This window comes from Terrapene carolina, unplaced genomic scaffold, assembly GCF_002925995.2.
Source record: "Terrapene carolina triunguis isolate 2854851 unplaced genomic scaffold, T_m_triunguis-2.0 Scaffold58, whole genome shotgun sequence".
Taxonomy (NCBI): Eukaryota; Metazoa; Chordata; order Testudines; family Emydidae; genus Terrapene; species Terrapene triunguis.
This window is the reverse complement of record NW_020664409.1, coordinates 2881535-2898616: the sequence shown is the minus strand read 5'-3', so window position 1 is coordinate 2898616 and position 17082 is coordinate 2881535. Positions and strand designations below refer to the sequence as shown.

The following is a 17082-nucleotide window of genomic DNA, read 5'->3' as shown; positions in this document are numbered from 1 at the left end:
AGTAGCTGTGTTTGTTTTTTTGATAAGCAGCTTCTGGAGCCTCGGAGTTCACAACAAAATGAAGAGAGGCATCACAACAAAACAAGGAGAGGAACCTTCACTTAAAAGGATAATGGGGAGTTTCTGGAGGTCAATCACTGCGTAATAAGGTTACTCCCCGTTTACACTGGAGCACCAGTGTCTCAGCCACTCCGCAGCAGCTGTTATTCCTCTCGGGGAGGTGGAGTACCTGCAGCGCTGTAGCCACGGAAATACAGCGCTGTAAGTGCTCTGCCAGTGTGCACGGGGAGTGAGTTACAGCGCTGGGGGAGGCTTTATTGCACTGTAACGCTCTAGTGTAGCCAAGGCCTGAGTGACCTCCCCTACTTCAAATTCCCAGGCCCATGTCTTATCTACTGGGTCATGCTGACTCCCAGAGTTAAGGACATAGGTCAAATTACATAGGTGGGGTAAAATGCTTGCTGATATCTATAGAACTCCTGGGGATACCTTGGTCTATGTGGCTAGCTACCGTTTAAAAATTCTGTGTGTGGTTAAATATACATTACGTTTAATTGTGGCAAACCTAAAAACAATGCAATTCAACTAGATTTAATAATTTTATTAATATTTAGTAAAGTATGTTTGAAACATACTGAAAATAGAATTTGATTGTTATGCTGCTGAAAAGTGACACATTCCTGATCTTTCTTGGTTCTAAGAATATTTTGTATGTATTATTCATTTAGAATAAACTGTATTTTCTGGATTTTATTTCAGGATGAAAAGAAAGTTCTATTCTTGGGATGAATGTATGAATTTGAGAGAAGTCAAGGTAAAACTGAGAGCATAATGTTTTTTAATGTATACTGAATGTTGTGTCTTTACCTTCTTGTTTAAATTTATACCTTGGTTAGTCCTAAATATAAAACCAGATTATTAAGGAGCTAGAGGGAAAGTTTATTCTCCTACCTGACGTTTTGGTTTTGAAGTTTTTACATCCAACAGTGTAACATAATGTTTTAAATTAAACACTATATGAAGCAGTGTAGTGAACTGATTAATGGTGGAGCTGAAAAATTCTGTATCTTGTGATTTGTGATATTTATATGATATGGAAGGCTCTTCCATTACTGTCTTCATCCAAGTCATATTCATTTATCTTGCATGCAAATGAATTTGGGTTGTGCTCATGATTTTGATAGCAACCTTAAAATATCCATTTACTGTAAGTTTTCTGTTGATTGGCATTGTCTTTTTTACATGCAAATTATAGATAAATGAGTGCCTGGTTGAAAAATATTGGATTTTTGCATGAAAATAGTTTCACATGCACAAACTTGATACTCTTTGAAAATTTGGCCCTGAAGGTTTATTTTTTCATAAACGTAACACTGATGTGGAGGAATGCAAATAGGTATTCAGAAGAAGTACAGAAAAATAGACAAGATACACTGCATTTGTCCAAGAACTAGGGTGACCAGACAGCACGTGTGAAAAATTGGGACGGGGTGGGGGGTAATAGGAGCCTATATAAGAAAAAGACCCAAAAATCAGGACTGTCCCTATAAAATCGGGACATCTGGTCACCCTACCAAGAACTATTTCTAATGTAGAATTAACAAAACTTTAGGCATTGCTCTACTGTAGCTCTGTTGGATAACCAAAATTACTGTCATAAGTTGAATACACATGTTGCTGTATTGCAGTCTCTTAAGAAGCTGAATCACGCTAATGTGATAAAACTGAAAGAAGTTATCAGAGAAAATGACCATCTTTATTTTGTGTTTGAGTATATGAAGGAAAATCTCTATCAGTTAATGAAGGACAGGTATGTTTCATTTGTAAAATGTACAGTAGAATCTGGTGTTTGCAATTTTTTTCATGAGTTCTATTGATATCTTGAGCAATGTGTTAAAATTTCAGTTTTAAGACCCATTCCATACTTAGTAGATTCAAATTAATAAAAGCTGAGGTCAACGGAAGTTACGCCTGTGTATCTGAGGACAGAATTATGAATTGTTCAGCTTCCAGTATAGCTGGTATAACAGATAAGAATTCTGATATAATCATATGCCTTGGGTGTATAGTAGCCATGCAGGAATTTGTGAAAGCAATTTTCTTAATCCCTTTAATGTATGAAGGACGAAATGTAGGCAGCCTGCAGCCCATCAGGGTAATCCGCTGGCAGGCCGTGAGACAGTTTATTTACATTGACCATCCGCAGGCACAGCCGCCTGCAGTTCTCAGTGGCTGCAGTTTGCCCATCCCGGCCAATGGGAGCTGCGGGAAGTGGCGCGGGCTGCAGGGACGCGCTGGCTGCTGCTGCTTCCCGCAGCCCCCATTGGCTGGGAACAGCAAACCGCGGCCACTGGGAGCTGCGGGCGGCCGTGCCTGCAGATGGTCAATGTAAACAAACTGTCTTGCGGCCCGCCAGCGGATTATCCTGACAGGCCACGTGCGGCCCGCAGGTTGCCCACCACTAGACTAATATTTCACCAACTGTCTATATTGTTCGGTTTGGCTTGCAGAGGGTGGGGGCAGTGGGGAGTGGTTGTAGGTACGCAGGAGAGAAGGAGAGAGAAGACCAACATGTTTATATACAGACTTGGAACTTGATCTTTCCATCCTTTTGCAGACAAAATACCCTTTGCAATCAGAGAGAGTTTTACTTGAATATGGAACTCCATATTAAGCCCTTGATTGTTAATATAAATATTTTGCTTTGTTCTTTCACCCTTGAGGTTCAGTTGCGTCATAGTGTATTGTGTAAAATGCTGAAAATGTTGTTCATTACAGGAAAAAAAATCTCTATAAAAATTGCTTGAAATAGTTAAATATTTTATGTAAATTTGTTTCTTTGCAGAAACAAGTTGTTCCCTGAGTCAGTCATCAGAAACATTATGTATCAAATATTACAAGGGCTAGCTTTTATCCATAAGCACGGTAGGTTTCTTTGTAGAATTTAACAGCAGCCCTCTTTTGAGAAAGAAGATAATGCACAGTAATCGTAGAAAAAACTTTATGGCTGGGGTTATAGGTTAAACAGATCAAGTTATAGTATTATAGAAAGTATGTGGCTGCCATATGTAGTCTCAAAAATGTGCTATCTTAAGAAAGCTGTCTGGATTTTTAAAATATATTTGGTTCTTCCGTAATCAGAGGCTCTCTTTTCTGAAAGCATCAATAATTATTATTTAGAGACTGTTTAGTACGTTTCAGCCCTAGATCAAAGATGATTTTGATTCTGAAGAAAGTTGCATGTTGTGCTATACAGTGTATTTCTTATTTTTCTCAAGAGGGTATGTTTGGCGACAATTGATACTTTGCAGATTGCAGTTTCATCTATCTTTTAAGATATCAAAATAAAGTAGTGCAATATCTACAAAAATGTTGAAATAATTTGTTCACTAAAATACAAACTGAACGTGTCTATTGCATGAAATCTAGCAGGTATGAGCAGCCGCAGCTTACTGAAGAAGTTGTGGGTGCACTGCATCTTTCAGAACTTACACAAATTTAGCCAAATATTGCACTTAATTTATTCTGGTGTGCAAAGCATCTTTTAAACTGCATTCTGATATACTAGTATCAAGTCCCTTTATATTAAAAAATATCATCCTACTCTCCTGTTCATTTTATCTTTATACTTTTTTCCTCCCCTCATCACTTTCTCTGCAATGTGCCAGAGAAAATAAGATGTTCACTGATAATGAAATAAAGAAAATAGTATTCCAAGTCATCTCTGGCTTAGCTTTTGTACACAAGCATAATAAGACTCTTAAATATAGTACTTCACTAAAAAGAACCTCTCCTATGCTTACTAATGTTGTAAGTGATCCCTAAAGTATTGGTTTTGTGTCTTTTTGATTTATGACTGTAGATTATTCTCTGGTCATCAAACTTTCTATTTATACGCATAAAATAGATGAGTGAGTCACATGTAGAGAACGTGTGAAAAAGTCTCATTTCTATAAAATGTTAACGTGTTGTTGTAATCTTAGATATATGGGCATAGAAAGATGATGAAATTTACAAAATTACCTTTTGCCTTCATAATTAGAGCTGAATCCTTGTGATTTTAGATTTTCAGTACATAGTTAGTACGCATTATGCCTGTGGCGTTTAGGGCAGTGATGAAGCTCCTCCACTCCTGTCTGTTTCTGGCAAGTCTTTCAGTGGTTCCCCAGCTGTGTCCCAGGTTTTTCAGTTCAGCTTCCACAGCTCTTTGCCACGTTGTTTTCGGGCGGCCTCGTTTTCGCTTGCCTTCAGGTATCCATCTTAGTACTGTTCTGGTGATGGAATCAGTTTCTATCCGAAGGAGATGGCCAGTCCATCTCCAACGTCTCCTGATAATGATGATACTCATATCTTCTTGGCTGAACATAGAAAACCAATAAATTCAGTAAATACTGAATTGCAGTATTGCTTAGTGGGGTCAATAGATAGATTTGTAGAAAGTAACAACATATTTGAATTAAACAGCAAGGATGATTAGACCATGTAGAGGAAGAAACCATGCTATACACAACCTAATTTTAAAACACGGATACCTAAATACAATTTGCAAATCCTGTATTTGGATGCTCAAATTAGAATGTAGGTGCATGAAACAGACCTTTATATGCGTAACTGCTGATATGAACATCTAAAATCAGAATTTGGATGTCCTGTTAAAAGCCAGTGTTTGGAAGCTGGTCCCATAGTGATAAATAAAACTAACTCCTACAAGAAATGTTAACTGAAGAATTATGTCAGAGACTCTTGTTTATATATATATATAAAAAGAGGAAGAAACAAAAAAGTGCTCTGTTTCTAAAACTGGTTTCAGTTATTTAAAATTATTAAACAAAACAAACTTCCATTAACTACCATTGCATTGATAGCCAAACCATCACAGTACAAAATGAAACAGCTATTTCCTGAAAGCTGCTGCATGTTTTCGTTTTAAGTTTAGAGTTTTAAAACCAGGTAGTTTGTGCTTATTAATTTACCAATAAATCCAATTAAATTATAGGAAAACTGTTTCCTTCCTTTATAATATAACATACGTATGTTGAAAGTGTGTGAATGAAAGAAAAGCTTATGGTCTCCAGAGAATCCCAAAGTGAATTTTGTATGGCTAAATCAAAGCTGGTTGCTGAACAAGTGATGGCATAATTTGTCTTTTTCTGTATATACTCACAGGTTTTTTCCATCGGGATATGAAGCCTGAAAACCTTCTCTGTATGGGTCCAGAGCTTGTGAAAATAGCTGATTTTGGATTGGCTAGAGAACTAAGATCTCAACCACCATACACAGATTATGTTTCTACCAGATGGTAAGTGATTTATGCAGTAAACATATGACCTTAACTTACCCTCGCTTTGTACCACCACTTCTGAATTTGGCCCATTATTTCTTATAGGTACCGTGCGCCTGAAGTTTTGTTGAGATCTTCTGTTTATAGCTCTCCTATTGATATATGGGCTGTTGGTAGCATAATGGCTGAACTGTACACGCTGAGACCTCTTTTCCCAGGGACAAGCGAAGTAGATGAAATCTTCAAAATTTGCCAAGTATTAGGGACTCCAAAGAAGGTAAGTCCTATTGTAGATTTGTAGTAGTGTACATTAATGAGAATAAAATGAATAAATCATATGGAGTGCTATCTTGCTTTTAGTGGGTGCATATAAACTATTGCTGTTGTAGTAATTGCTTGTGCAAACACTTAATGCTTTCTAAATTTTACTTTCGTTCTTATTGACGTATAGAATAATATTCCTGCTTTGTGTATTAACACCCTTTATATGATGTGTGATTTTTATATCCACTTAATCTACATCATGATGAAAGCCAGATAAATGAAAAATTGTTTTTTAAAAAAGAGGTTGCACCTGTGGCTTTAAGGATATTTGCATTAAAATATTTTTTTCATTGTAACATTGCCAAATTAGTATTCTGGAAATTATTATGATGTCTTAATTAGAGAATTGTGAGGAAACAATGGAACACATAAACTGTTAAGATAAAGTGCTTCTGTTTTCATGTAAAATATTGTTAGCAATAGCATAAAGGGAGGAAAAATGTACACAATCTGCAGGGTGTTAGAATTACTTTCAATTATTTTAGGCACCATATGCTATTTAAGGGCCAAGTTTTGATAAATATAGGCTGAGTAGTGCTTACAAAAATGTGCACATGTATTTGCATTTTTGCACACACAGAAATTGCTTGCACAAGTAAATATCTGAGCAGGCAAATATTTGGGTATGCAAACATTTATTTTCTGCAGGTACAAATCAGGTTTTGTTCTTTTTAAAACAAAAATCGTAAATGCTTGATTCTGCAATGAGTTACAAAAGTACTACATAGGTTATTATTTGTAGTACACGCTAAATGCGTGTGCCACTTTACACAACACATAGAAAGACAGTCTCTACCCCAAGGAGCATACTGTTCAATTTGGACACAACTAACCATAGCACAACAGTTCAAATAGAAGGAGGTGTGAAGATGCAACAGTGTGGAGACTTCGTGAAAGAAGGTTTGAAGGAGGAGGTGAATGATGCTTGGTGCATGGGAAATGAGACTAGAGGATGACATGAAAGAAGGTGACAGGAGCAAACAGTGGTATAAAGGGAAGGTACATGGGAATCAGAGGACATGTAGGATTAATCAACAGAAGAGAGATGTAAGCAGGGGTGGAAGGTAAAACTGAGAAGCCTGAACTTAATGCTGAAGATGAGAGGAAGCCAGTGAAGGGATTTCAGGGGGCATTGGGGTAATATGGTTGCAGTGGCAGCAGAAGAAGACAACTTTACCTGCAGAATTTTTAATAGACTGAAGAGATGCAGGTATGCCAAGGCATTATGGATTCTCTCCACAAGATTAATGATTCCAGCTTCTATCACTTGGGCTGTGCACCTCCCTCCTCAGTATGCAGGTTCTAGAATTCTGTTTTAATTTGATCCAAAACGATCAAAGAGTTAGTGTGTTAACTCTCTGCCATCTTGTTTTCACTTTTTAACAGAGTGACTGGCCAGAAGGGTACCAGCTTGCGTCTGCCATGAATTTCCGCTTCCCACAATGTATCTCTATGCACCTCAAAACTCTCATTCCAAATGCCAGCAATGAGGCAATACAGCTTATGACTGATATGCTAAACTGGGATCCAAAGAAACGACCTACAGCAAGTCAGGTAAGACTGCCTAAGTGATGGATTCATTATAAGGCTAATAATTTATATAGTGCTTTAGATTAAAATGTTACACACACTAGCAAAATGATCATCCTAGCACTGTAGAAAAGTAAAAGTCAGCCTCCTATTTTGTAGATGTGGGTGGAAAGAAGACAGAAGAGAAGCCCGAATGTTCAAAGTTGGGTGGTTCAACGAATATCAAACTCTGAGTTCTGTTCTCTCTGTAATTTGGTCTTGTTGATGCTGTCAGCACGGGTTCATATCAGAGACTCAGTCTCTGTCACACCCGACTTGAATAAATGCAGTCAGCAAGTGAAACAGTGTGAACTAAGCAATGTGGTCTAATGGACAGATCACTGACCTGGGATTCAGAGGACCTGGGTTGTTTTCCTGGTATCTGACCTGTTGTATGACCTTGAGCAAATTACTTCTCTCTGTGCTTCATTTTCTCCATTTATAAAAGGGATAGTGATAAAACCTTCCCTTGTGAAATATTTTGAGATCCATGGGTGAAAAGTGCTATATAGGAGCTAAATATCTTTATTTGTAGATCTGAGGTGACCCTTACTAAGCAATCAGGGACAAATTTTGTGGGGACTTCAACAATGGTCTATCACATCTTTTTCCATAAGAGTTCATAAAAACCCCAAATATGTGTACTGCCAAGTACCAAAGGTGTCTAAATTGGATACCTTTTTGTGGATAGCCAAAGTTAATGTAAGCACACTTATAGGATGTAAAAGAGGATTACAGTAGGGAATGCAACAGAGAAAGGGAATATTGCAGGACAAGATGAAAATCCAACTAATCACATGTGGATATAATGCAGGTGACTCAAATGTGACTAAGCTGATGGTACAAAATAAATCAACCACCTCTCTCCACTTTAAAAAAAGAACTAGTATTACAAGTGTCACCTCTAGCACTGTAGACATCATACATACAATGCCACACAGCCCTTCTGTAAAAAGGAACAACTAGGTTTAGCCTAAATTGCATTGTCAAGGAGTCAGCTGTGCAGTGCATAAAGGAGACTTTAGTGTGTGCTCATGGAAACAGATGTGCAATAGTCCATATGGTATTATATGTTGGAGCCCTGTAGAAATGTACCTATCACACATGCACTCTTCTCCCTCTGTTTTCTTCACCCACACCTACTGTTCATGTGTCCTTCCTCCTGCAGGGCAGAGCCAAGACATTCATTCTGTCTCTGCCCATTTGAAGCATGATACATCACAATGCTCTGTCCTTCTAATAGGAAGCACTGCTCTGGGGCAGCGGGTGGGATGAGGGTGCCATACTGTTACCAGAAGTGAGTGTTGCAAATTCCTCCTTGAGCTGCAAGGAGTGGCCTAGCTTTCCTATCACCTCAGAGTTCTGGAACGTGGCTGACTCCACCTCCTCACCTAACCCTGACTGCTCTGCTGCTGGCCTGGTGCCCTGGCTACTGCTCCCCACCACTGGGCTGGAGCCACCCTGAAGGGGTAAAGGGCAGTGGGGGGAACAGGGCTGATGGGATAAGGGTGGAGTTGAGGGGTTAGTGGGGCATCATTATTAGAGTGAACATGCCATTTCTTCTGAGTTTCTCTGCTGCTGGGGAGCCTGTTCCCCAGAGCTCCTCTTTCTCATCAAATACATTCTGGATTTAGTAATAACATTTCAAATATACACAGTGCTTCTCATCCTGGGTGATCTCAAAATATTTTACTACTTGCATACATATTGCCCTGCTCAAATGCAGCCTCCTCTGGGGTGAAAGGCAGCAAGCTGGTGCCCAGAGCAATGCAAAAAGGAAAAAAAGTAGGAGAGGCAGTGTGACGTACCAGAGTACAATCCAGACTAATGAGCAGCTGTGTCACAATTAAAATAGACTATAAGAAATAGTTGCCTGAAATGAATTGTATTACTCTAGTTGGGTGTATTTATCTTCCCCAGCCCCCCTGCCTGCAACGCTGGGTGCCTTGCTGAAGTAGCTCCCACCTGGACCACTCACAAACAGCCTTGCAGCGTGCAAGCCACACCCTGAGAGTGTGTGTGTATGTGTGTGTAACTGCAGTCTGCAAGCCACACTTGGGTCATGCTCTGGCTCTCATCAGCCTTGGTTATACTGCAGGGTGACCCCAACACCCCCCCATTCTTAGCCCCCCCCCCCCCCGGAAATGTATGTCTTATACCATACAGCCCTCTCCTGGACAGTAAAAATTGAATCAAGTCTTATTTATTTAAGAGAATAATATGATCACAACTTGTCACTCTAAATAGAGTTACCCAGACACTTCAATTTAAACACACTGTGTTAGATAAAACAGGTTTGTATTCAATAAAGAGAGCTTTTAAGTGAGTCCAAGTATTAAGGTATAAAAATCAGAAATGGTTACAAGAAAAATAAAGATAAGACATTTACTAATACCTAACTTAACAGACGATATCCGATTCAAGCAACGTTTCTCACCACATGCTTTCATCGGTCTTACTGACCAAACCCTTTAGGTCAGTACCCCTCCCTCAGAGTCCAGTGAATTCTTCCTTTATCTCTTCAGGTGCAGTGAATGCAATGGACAGGGAGATAGAGGGGGTGCCTTGGGATGTTTATCCCTCCTTTTTATAGTTTCAGTCCTCCTCTTGAAAAACATTTGCAGCTGGGAACTCGAAGACAAAGAGTTGACGCGCAAGGATGCTCCCCGCTGGCTTTTTCTCATGCGGTTTTGATCTTTCTTTGTTTCCCTCCCAGCTTGATGACTCTGTTTACTGCTTAAGTGCAAATTAAGGCAAGCACTCATCCTTTGTTTAAGATAGACTTGTTTGTTAACTTCTGCTTGGGCAGGGCATCATACAAGGAAATCTTATAACTTTACATATAATGTTGCCACACATTTTACCAGCACAATACTGACCAGAAAATTATGAGTTTTCAAATGATACCTTACAAGGCATATCTTGTACAAAGATTATTACAATAGTGTGTAGGATCTGAATATAGGGGTATATTCTATCATGGGGGGAACTTTGGTTTATAACATTGGGCTTTACTTCTTGGAAAGTGCAATAGAGTTCTTTAATGTCCATGGAGAGCAGATTGACCCTCACTCAAAATATCCAATGTAATAAGTACATTGAGTTCAACTTGGATGGAAAAATGGCTGAACTAACCTGATGAGAAATTTAAAGTTGTGTTTTCAGGGAATCTTGATATTTGGAGAAGTGGATTATAAACAAAATCAGTTAAATGTTTGTGCAGAACTTGTTTTCCTTAAATGTTGTAATTCACAATAGAAAATTGTTTGGTTCTATGTAGTGTAGTGCCAGAAGCTGCTTCATGGGGTGGGTTTTGTATACATTACAACTTTTACTAAAAATCCATGATGGTACTTAGAATGTTCATTGCATATCTGCAAAGCGCTGCAATTTTCATTTTGTATGATTTTGTATTTTAGTGCTTGTGATCAAGCTGTCTCCGGGTATGTAGGTCACTGTGATATCAGGTCATAGGCCAGATAAGACCAGCAGTTTATAACTCTCAAAAGGTGGGGTGGAAAACCCCCACTTTTCTGCCAATGCAAATATTTGACATTGACTTTACCCTAAAAAAAATATATATATCTATATCTATATATATCTATATGAAAAGTTGACAACAGGCATTTGATCAGATTTGACTTTCAAAAATTCAGGGATCTAATCATATGAAAATCAGGCAGCCATGCAGACTACCACAGTTTAGTTTTAAAATTAATCTGATGGCTAGTACACAGTACTGAATTGAATACCCTATGTTTCAATAGTTTGAAAGAAATTTGTTACACTTATAAAATAGTTGATCTGCTATATTTTAAATAGATCTTTAGTCCTCTGTTTTAGACAGTTTCACTTTAGAATATTAAATGAAGTGATGCTCATATCTGTTAACTGAACAAGCCTCAACCCATGTGGACATGATGTATAGCCCTAAAGTCTTGAATTGTAATTGACTATTGATGTACAGTATGCACAGAGCTTGTTCTGGATTGAGTTTCCCTGGTACCATTCAGTAACATCACGAGTATCAAACAATGGGGACAAATTCACTCTTAGTTCTATTTTATGGACTTACCTGGGGTTGAGATCATCAAAGATTATTTTGGTTCTGTGTTTTTCAGTATTACAGGTGGTCTTAAATAAAACCCTAGATCCAGGTGTTTTGGAATCAGGACCCAAATCCAGATCTGTTAACCCAGACTGAAATTTTTCACATCTTGTGTCCTGGCCCTTTAAAATTCTTCCTATCCTTCAGGAGATTTCGTGTTCATTAGAGTGGATGCCATGGAACAACATTAAGAACTTCCTTTCCTGTAGGACAGGAGGACATTTACATGGCCAGGATGGTGTATTTCTTTCATGCATTATGTTGTATGCAAACTGCATTTTCTCATGTAAAGTGAGTGATCTAATCACTTGAATTGCATTTACAGATTCACATTCTAGTTTATGCATATGCAAAGGCTAAGAGCCAGATTCTGGCAGCCCTGTCCGTAAAGCTCAGTCCAACTCCCATTGAAGTGAATGGAAGTCTTTTCATTGACCTTAATGAAAGTGGATCAAGCACATAATGCATAGTAATTTACTCTGAGAAGTCTCTTTAACTTTAATGAGATGGCTCTGGGAATAAAATACTACTAATTATGAGTAAGGGAGGCAAAATCTGGCCCTAACACACACAATATTTCAGCACATTTTTACAGGTCCCTTAATGCTGATCCTTATTTCAGCAACCATCAGTTTCATAACTTTTGGTACATGTCTGCTATAGTATTTAAATTAATTGGAAACACATTTAAAAAAAAAAAACCAATGGACACTTAGATTTCCTCATAGGCAGAGTGAAGGAGTAGGTGGGGGAGAGAAATTTATAAGTGATTTGAACTGTAGCATGCTGGTGCTGTTTAGCTCTTTTTACTACCTCAGCATGAAGCAGTTTATTCTTAGGCAAAATAACTTGATTTGCCTACATCAGAAAATGAAGATAGACAAGCTTTAAAAAGTTAAATGCGCACACGCAAAAATAAGAAGCCAATGAAACCATTCCAAGGCCACATAATCTGAAAAGAAAAGATGTCACTCCTACTCTTTCAGTGGTTCACTTTAAAACTTAAGAATCCTTCTGCTGAGAAAAACCTGGTTAAAAGTTAAATGCTGCCTTTGAAGAGGAGTTGGTTAAAATTAATCCTGCTAGCCCCCCAAGTCCAAGTCTGCCTGACCCCCTGGGGCTGAGTTTAGGCAGTTAGCCTGAGCCACTGCCCATGCCAATGTCCACATTGCTATTTTTAGCATGCACAGATCTGTCTCCCAGTGTTGGGAATCGCACCTCCCAGTGGCAGTGTAGACATACCCTAAGGCTCAGACAATGACAATCCCTCCTGGATTTCAGATGTCAGAACAATGTTTTGGGCTGCTCTGGGAAACTACACCTTTGGAGCATATAGTATTGCTGTGCACCCAGCAGAGGACATGAGGATGCCATGGAAAAAAGCAAAATGAACAATCAAGGGCAAGAAAATAGGTGCTGTCATTTACAGATGAACATCATGAGAGTACAGCAAGCACTGTACTCTGGATGTACGCCACAGTAGACTACATAAAACAAAACAAGCGACCTGCGGATGTGAACATGCATAGAGTGAACTGAAAATGCAGGAGAAACTTTGCTCATTAGCATATACCAATTAAAGAACAAAGACTCACTCAGAATAGCAGCCATGATGCATGTGTGTAAGTCACCTACATGAGACTGTTCCCATATACATCAATAGCTGTAGCCTACCTAACCTAAGTAAGAGGAGAACCTCATTCAGAAATATCCCCCTTGGGGATGTTCCTGATTAGTGCTGGTAACCTAGGAAACAAGGTGAATTGAACATTGCAATAGAGAATCCACCCGTGTGCTGGGATGGCAAGAAGGCTCTTAACTTACAAGGAATCTCCTCTATCCATTATCTGTAAGCTATCTATCCATCCATTCACCTTTTTAAGGTATTTCTAGGCTGCATGTTCGCATAATTTACAAGCACCAGATTGTAATCACATCCCCCCCCCAAAACACACCCTGCAATACCTGCCAGTCATGTTTTTGCATGCCACCCCAGTACCACAGTCTTATTTTACTCCTTCCTCACCACAGAATTGAATATCAAGTGTACACCATTCCATGCGCTCCACTTACACATGTGAGTTCATTTTGCATCCATCTTGCACCTGCACTGTAGAATTTGTTAACAAGCTTGAGACCTGCTTACATCTCTGGTGAAGAAGTTACTGCATTTTAGTTATAGAAATGTATTGAATATGTTTTACATTCTTTTTCAGGCTTTGAAATACCCTTATTTTCAAGTTGGCCAAGTTTTAGGACCTCCTCCACAATATTTGGAACAGAAACAATTTGTTATTAAACCTGTTCAGCCAACAGAGCCAAAGCCAAATCTACCGAAATTAGAACCTGTATCAAAACTAGAATCTGTATCCAAGCCAGAATCTCAGTCTTCACCTGATGCACTTGACGAGACTCAGCCACAACTTCCGTCAAAGATTAACCACCAACCTCTCCAGCAAATCCAGCTGTCACAGAATACAACTAACCAACAACTACCCCAACAGCAGCAGCCACAACCACTTCTTCCAGCCATCAATAAAAATTCATCACCAGTAAGTTATCAATAAAAGTTAAGAGCATATATATGAAATAATTTGTCCGTGTTAGCTGGGGTACAATCACTAGATACCTTTTTTTAAAAGGGGTCACATTTTCCATTAAATACTGTCACAGTTCAGGGCAACTACACCTGTATTTCCCCTCCGTGGTCCATCCTGGGCCCCCAAATTTAGGGTTCCAGCTCCCCAGCTGTTGCCTTTCTTGGTGGAGACATGTGTCCCTCTCCCTCCTGACTAGGGTATGTTCAGACTGCACAGTTTCCTTCCTTTAGCACAGATAGGTTGCTCAAGTACACATGCTTGCTTTCTCTTTAGAGACAGTTAACTGGTGTAACTGCTACAGGTATGTAACCATGCAGCACTTCCTATGCAAGCCTGCTTTATTAAGGTAAAAAGCATTACAGAGAAAATATATTAAAAACAATAAAAGCACCTACACACATGCTAATAAGCTACCAGAATTAATTCCAACTCTAACATGGGCTCTGGCAGGAACCATCCTTCAACCCCCACCCACCCAAAGGGATTCCTTTGTGGTCACAAGTTCATTCCAGCCTCTGCATAGCAGAAGCACCCAGCCTTATGAGACCTCAGTAGGCCCAGTTCTTCTAACCCTACCCTAAGGATTGGGGCATTCCATGGAGCAGGGATCCTGTTCATTTGCTGGAGCAGGAAGAAGACCATGAACCAGTTTAAAACCAGACGATTTATTCAAAAACCCTTTCTTTGTCTATTGGTCCCTGGAGAATCCAGTTTGAACTAGTATTTGCATATCTCTCCAGGAGGTAGCTTCAAAAGGTTGATGAGGGAGGAAGTATATCCGCAACCCCCCCATCCCTCGTAGAGAAGGCACATACATAATTGCATTTTTAATGGTGTACCTCAAAGGTGTTATCCCTAATTCAATAAGGTTTAATGTAATTAATTAATTAAATCTTAATTCTGTATGGTTTGTTCAGGATATTACAGGATGTTGTCCATCTGTCACAAGAACATCTAAAAGTGGTTTATCAAGGATTAATAAATGATTAATTGATGATTTAATAATGGTTAGTTATTAACTTCTGGACAGTGTAATAGGTTATTTATAATGATGACTTAAAAGCACATCAGTAGAAGGAATCATAGATGAATGTACCAACAGTATTAACACATACTACTCATGTCTGTAATATGATTATCTAGTAATCATTCCTTTTATAAATTATTTATAAAAAATACCATTAATATAAAGCATTACCAAAAAAGTTTAAATAACCACTTGGAAAGGGTTAGTGCTCCTCCTGCTTGAAGCAGGAGTTGGACTAGATTATTTAAGACCACCCTTCCAGTGCTATTATATGTGACATTACTTCTCCAACTGAGGTCTGCCAGCATAATCCTGCTAGGTAATGAGTACCTACAAAATCCATAAAACTCATGTCTTCTAAGCTTTAAACCAGGTCTTGAAATCTTCATTTTATTTCTAAACACTTTTTAATTCTGTACAGTTCAAGCCAAAGCTGGAGTTTGAGCATAAAAACTGTTCTCAAGAATATTAAGAAATCTTATGAAATTAAAAAGATATCCAGTATTTTTTGTTTTATTTCCCCCTATGATATTCACTGGCCTCTAATATGAGAAGTATTTATAAATAGCGGGTTTCCAGAATCATGCCAATGTCCATCAGCTCAACTGCAAATGAATGAAGGAGAGAATGTCTTTAAAACCTGGTTAGGACTTCACAGGAGACCCTATGGCAGAGGGTGCCTGGGAGAGGCTTGGCCGGCCTCGTCCTGCTCCCTCCTGGGCAGGCCAATCTACTTTTAGGGTTGTGCCAACTGGCTCTGGACCGCTGGTGATGTGACTGGCTTGTATTACTCTGCCCCCTATTCCTGTCAGATTTTCAGCTCCCAGGTTCTTTCTGCAGGCTTGAGCCAGTGGAACCAAAGAGGTGAACTAGGCCCAGCAAATTGGTACTAGTATATGGTCCCTAAACTGACTTCTTCAGGTAGATTTGGACAACTAGGGCCTGATCCTGCATTGAGCCACACTCAGAATTCCTACTGATACTAATGTCTGTTCAGACATTCAGAACCACTGCAAGATTAGGGCCTGAATTGCTTACCATGAGGAGAGAAAAATCTCTCCAAGCACTTCAGTGCATTCACGCAGGCAATGAACTAGATTTAAAATATAAGAATAGAGAATATTGAAACTTTTTTTTCTATTGAAAACAGAAGCAAGCAATCACAGGCCTTCAAAATGGTGCAGTTGGTCTTAAAAATTGCAGGAGACGATGGGGTCAGACTCTGTTAAAGACTATGGACAGTTGGGATGACTTGGAGGACACAGAATTTGGAATTTCATATTCCAAGAAGCCCAGCATTTCACAGTTAAAGGAAAAGAAAACAAAAGAGTTTTTGTTTAGGTAAGTCCCACAATTTCATAAGACACTTGATTTGTATCGTGTTTTATTTTATCTTCAATTGGGTTTTAGAGTGAGTTTTCATATATTTCGATGCTTGATTAAAATCTAGAAACATTAAACTAACTTTATTTTCTTTATCCACTAAGTTAGGCACAAATTCTGCCACCCTTACTAATGTTCAGTAGTAACTTACTCTTAAAGTAGCCTGTAAAGGGGTGAGCTGCCCCTCTGCACCCTCTCTTGGCCATGTCTGGCCCTGCAGGTATGCCTCACCATACTTGAGGCTGACTGGCTATTAACAAGTGTACTTACTTTGATGGAGGCAATGAGAAACCAAACAGCCTAATTCACATAAGTAAGCCTCCCTGTAATGAAGCCCCATAAAGGGAGCACTTGGGCAACATTTAAAGATTTTGGTCTCAGGTCTTCATTATTGCCTAATGTCTTTTTTTTTTTTATGCTCTCAGTTGAGGAATGTGGTATATGATATTGGTTGGGGAGAGTTTTTTTTTTCAATGATTCTTTCACCTAGTGCTGCATGTTTATTTTTATTTTTTTTTCATTTTCAGGATGATTATGTTCCTTTGCTCTTGTGTGTTAAAAAAACCACACATACACTGAAAATATACTCCTGTTCAGTCTATTTTACACCAAGTGATAAATGTTTACTTGTTGTAAACTTATTTTGTGATTAGGAACTGATTTGTGTATCTCAGTCCCCAGTCAGAGATAAACTTTAAGCATTCGGTAGTCACCAGGCACTGGTGCTCTTAGAATAGACCTGGACACACTTTTTTTCCCACATACAGCCTGAGTCTACTCCCATTGAAGT

At 38.9% G+C, this 17082-nt stretch overlaps 1 protein-coding gene across 1 annotated transcript in view; it reads left to right on the top strand.

The window, feature by feature from the left end:
• The window catches only part of MAK (male germ cell associated kinase), a 38931-nt gene that overhangs the window by 3636 nt on the left and 18213 nt on the right, over positions 1–17082 (top strand). Inside the window, exons 2-9 of the mRNA XM_029913922.1 lie at positions 760–814; positions 1689–1810; positions 2846–2925; positions 5167–5299; positions 5387–5558; positions 6992–7159; positions 13499–13834; positions 16060–16250. Of these exons, the coding sequence (XP_029769782.1) occupies positions 760–814; positions 1689–1810; positions 2846–2925; positions 5167–5299; positions 5387–5558; positions 6992–7159; positions 13499–13834; positions 16060–16250 (1257 nt within the window). The remainder of the gene's footprint in view (positions 1–759; positions 815–1688; positions 1811–2845; positions 2926–5166; positions 5300–5386; positions 5559–6991; positions 7160–13498; positions 13835–16059; positions 16251–17082) is intronic.